The sequence below is a fragment of the Pteropus alecto genome, unplaced genomic scaffold, assembly GCF_000325575.1.
Source record: "Pteropus alecto unplaced genomic scaffold, ASM32557v1 scaffold143, whole genome shotgun sequence".
Classification (NCBI taxonomy): domain Eukaryota; kingdom Metazoa; phylum Chordata; class Mammalia; order Chiroptera; family Pteropodidae; genus Pteropus; species Pteropus alecto.
In genome coordinates, this window is record NW_006434828.1 from 2,913,872 (window position 1) to 2,917,660 (window position 3,789).

General features: G+C 62.4%; 1 protein-coding gene across 1 annotated transcript in view; it reads right to left on the minus strand.

Moving 5' to 3' along the window:
• PER2 (period circadian regulator 2) overlaps positions 1-2,901 on the minus strand; it is a 29,834-nt gene extending 26,933 nt beyond the window's left edge. Inside the window, 3 exon segments of the mRNA XM_006909903.3 lie at positions 1,080-1,234; positions 2,161-2,223; positions 2,672-2,901. Of these exon segments, the coding sequence (XP_006909965.1) occupies positions 1,080-1,234; positions 2,161-2,223; positions 2,672-2,901 (448 nt within the window).
• Positions 2,902-3,789: the final 888 nt, after the last annotated feature.

A 3,789-nucleotide genomic window follows, 5' to 3' on the forward strand; every position in this document is an offset into this window, starting at 1 on the left:
CCCCCCCGGAGCCCCCGCCCCCGTGCCCCCCCCCCCCCGCACCCCTGCGCTCCCAGCTCAGGCTGTTTGCGGAACCTCACACCCAGCAGTGTGTTCCTTGCCCTTCTGGAGACAGAGGCGCCTGCAGTGACCTGCGACCCAGGAGATGGGCGTTGGCCTGGTGGCAGGTCTGGTCACAGGAGCAACTGTCTTGGAAGAAGACCAAACTCTACTGGAAGCTATTTAAGGGGCTCGGAGGTGACTGAAATGGAGTGTCTGAGCTGAATGACGCAGCTGTTTTGGAAGTTACCATGTTTGTTCGTAGATTTCTGCATCTGAGAAGGTTTCTGCAATGCATCCTCAGACAAAAGCCTTCATTAGTCCACTGACCAGTGCTAAACACTGTCCTGTTCTGCCACCTAATGATAAAGTCCAAACTCATCCACAGATGGACGGAAGCAGAGTGGGGTTATTGTGGGCCTATGATGGAGGGGGCCTCTGCCCTGCCGCCCTGCAGGTCCAAAGAGCACCATGGGACATCCACGCATTTCAACAGAAAGGAACTTGCCTGGGGTCTTGAACGGAGAAGCCCTGACTACTGCCCTCAGAGGGTGAGCGCTGGCCGCTCCCTCCCTGACCTGTCCTCGCGGCATCTTTCACGGGGGGCAGGCCCGCAGCCCGCAGCCCGCAGCCCGCAGCCCTCAGCCCTCAGCCCTCAGTCCTCAGCGCAAGGCTGGGGGATGTTTCGTTTCGATTCCCTCTGAGCTGCTCAAGGGGCCGTGCCCGCTGCAGGGCCTCCGGAGCCTGGAAGATGCTACACCCCCAAACGTGACCTGCCCCTTGCCTGGAGCACAGAGGTTTCATGTTGTGAAAAGGTTTCTTTTATAAGCTGGTTTTCTACTACTTTACTTTTTCCTCTAAAAGTCAAGTGCAAACCACCGATGGATTGAGGCTCCCAATCACGGCAGCTTCACGAGCCTTCTAAATTCCCCTCTGCTGTGTCAGGCCTCAGGGGCGGAAAGCCAGCACAGTCCATGCTGTAATTGGGGAGGTCTGGAATTTCCTGCCACAGGTCAGAACGAACATGTGTGCGGACATACCTCTCACTTGCTTCACGCTCCTCAGGGCATACTTCAGGGTGGCCAATGTGCTGGCCTTTCCCTTGGCCTTCCTGTCCGCGGGGAGGTGGACCTTCAGCTCCTTGAGCGTTTTGATCAGCTCCTGGTGCGAGTCCGCCTTGGCGGACTGGTCACTGCTGCGGATGAAAGGAGGCGGTTAGTGCCCTCTGCGGGGGACACATGGCTCCAGTCGAGCTCCCCAGCCAGGGCACGCTTCGGTCTGTGGTGCTTTGTGGCCCACTGCAGGATGGTAGCGGCATCCTTGGCCTTAGCTACCGGAGGCCAGTGGTAACCGTGCCAGCTGTGACAACCGAAAATGTCCCCAGACATCGCCATCTGTCTCTTGGGGGAGAAGAACTGCCTGCAGCTGAGAACCGGCGCCCTAAGCCGAGTGCAGGGGTGAGAAGCCCCCCAGCTGGGCTCTTTCCTGCGTGGGTGTGACCTGGGTGGTGCCAGCGAGGCCAGCGGGGCGACCCGCAGTCTGCTGAGTGGAGCACACCGCTGTGCTGGGCCTTTCTCCCATCTTAGGGAGAAGAGCCTCGAGTGACGGCGACTACAGAGGACGGCAGTGGCTCCCTGGGGCGTGGACGCAAATGGCGAGCGCGGGAAGACCTCTAAGGAGAGACCTATAGAAGGGCCTTCGCACTAAGGACAGAGGGGGAGGCGGGGCGGGTGGCGGGGCCCGTTCAGAGCAGGGGACGCAGAAAGAACGGTGGAAAGCAGGGGTCTGACGAGATGGCAGCCCCCAGGCCCAGGGCTGGAAGCTGGGGGTCGCTCCAGGGGTGAGATGGACATGTCTGTGGATAGGAAGTCAAGGCTACACTTGCTACTAATACCTAAAAAGGGTGACGAATGTTCCAGATGGACATGTGCAGAAGGTGGACAAGGTCTGCTTGGATCCAGAGCAACGCTCTGAGCGGCCCTGGGGGACAGTTGGTGACGGGAAGGGCGTGGCCAGTCCACAATGGAGATGGCCACGCAGACTAACAGGAAGCTTGAAAAACATCCTATCACCCCAAACCCGACCTCCAATAACACATCTTGTGGTTCAAACTGGCCTTACCTGCAGCCGCTCGTCGAGGGGTTGTGGTCGGCCTTCACCATCATCAGGCTGAAGGCGTCAGGACTGTGAGAACAAGAACAAGAACAAAGACGGAGTCAGAGGACGGCGTCCTGTCCACTGTCCCCCGTCCCCCGTCCAGCCAGGGACGACCGGCGCGGTCACGGCGCGGTCGGAGTGCGAGGCTCAGGCACAGCTGCAACGCGAAACCCTGATTCCAGAGCAGCCGGGCCCTGGGCCTGGGAGCCAGGACCGCGGGGGCCGCTCCATGCTCTGCGGACCCCGCTGGCCTCCCCGGCGGGCCCGCCTCTGGGTTCCCACTACCCCCGCCACTGATCTCCCGGGGCTCAGAGCTTCAGCGCGGACGGCGGCGTCACCACGAGGCAGGACAGAGCCGCGTAAATGTCAGGCATTCTAAGTTAATGAGATTCTCGAAAATCTTGGAAAAGCTGGTAATCATGATTTTAAGGTGGCAAAGCAATCATCTTGCAGAACCGAGGCCGCGAGACCCCACCTCTGGCGGGCGCCGGGCGGCTCCACCTGCAGCCCCAGCTCCCTGCCGCTGCCGCCACAGTCGCCGCCCTGCAAGTCCCGCCCCGTGGAGCCGTGTTCGCTGGCTTCGTTTCCGCTGGAGCCACTGCTCATGTCCACGTCCTCCTGGAGCACGGCCGGGCCAGGCGTGGGCTCCACGGGCTCCTGGGTGGGGCTCCTGGGGCTGGGGGCGAACCCCGCAAACTCTTTCATGTCGGCTCCCGAAAGCTGGCAAAGGAGAGAATTGGAGTCGGCCTGGAGTGCGGGCACTCAGTGCGGCCACCCACGGCCAGCCGGCTCCCCCAGTCCCGCCGAGCGTGCGGTGGCGGTCGGCGTCACGCATGGGACTCTCCTTCATTATCCCACTGAGCTCCCGCCTGCCGTGAGGCGGGAGGGCGGCTGGGCCGGGCCGGGCCGCACTGTCCCCGGCGGCGGGTTGCTGATGGCCTGTGCAGGAGGCGGCGGGAGTGTGGGTGCACGGCGCCCAGCACGTGGGGGCTCTGGGAGATACGCAGTCCCACGGGAGGGCTGGCAGGGCCTGGGACCCTGCATCTCATGTAGGTCAGAAGCCTTGCCCATCACATGCTGTGGGGGGCCCCGACTCAGTCCATGGGTCTGGCACGAGGACATAGGTAGGGGGAGGCTTTAGGGAGAGAAGAGGCTGTGGGCACAGCGGGCGGGGAGCATGAGGGTTCCAGGCACTGGGCAGTTCTAGCACTAAGCAAGGAGGTGTGAATGGGGAGCAGAGGGCAGTGGGGTGCGGGGAGGCGGGGTAGGCTGGCCAAGAGTTCATGTACTATCTGCTCATCTAGGGAATGACCAGGGAGCACTGCAGCCCCGCCGGAGGCTGACGTAACAGCGGGCATGGGGACAGGCTCGTGCCACCGTGCTGGATGGGGGCTTTACCTTCACCACTTGGGGTGGGGGCGAGGGGCTGACATCGAGCCAGCCCAGCCACGAGGCTTCTGCACTAGTCCTGGAAGAGCAAACACGGGATGGGCCAGGACCCTATGCGGGAGGGGGCTGACCAGGAGCCCGAGGACAGGGAGGCTTAGCTGTCGCAGGTGGCGAGGAGGACCCAGGAGGCTGTCTCCCGCAGGG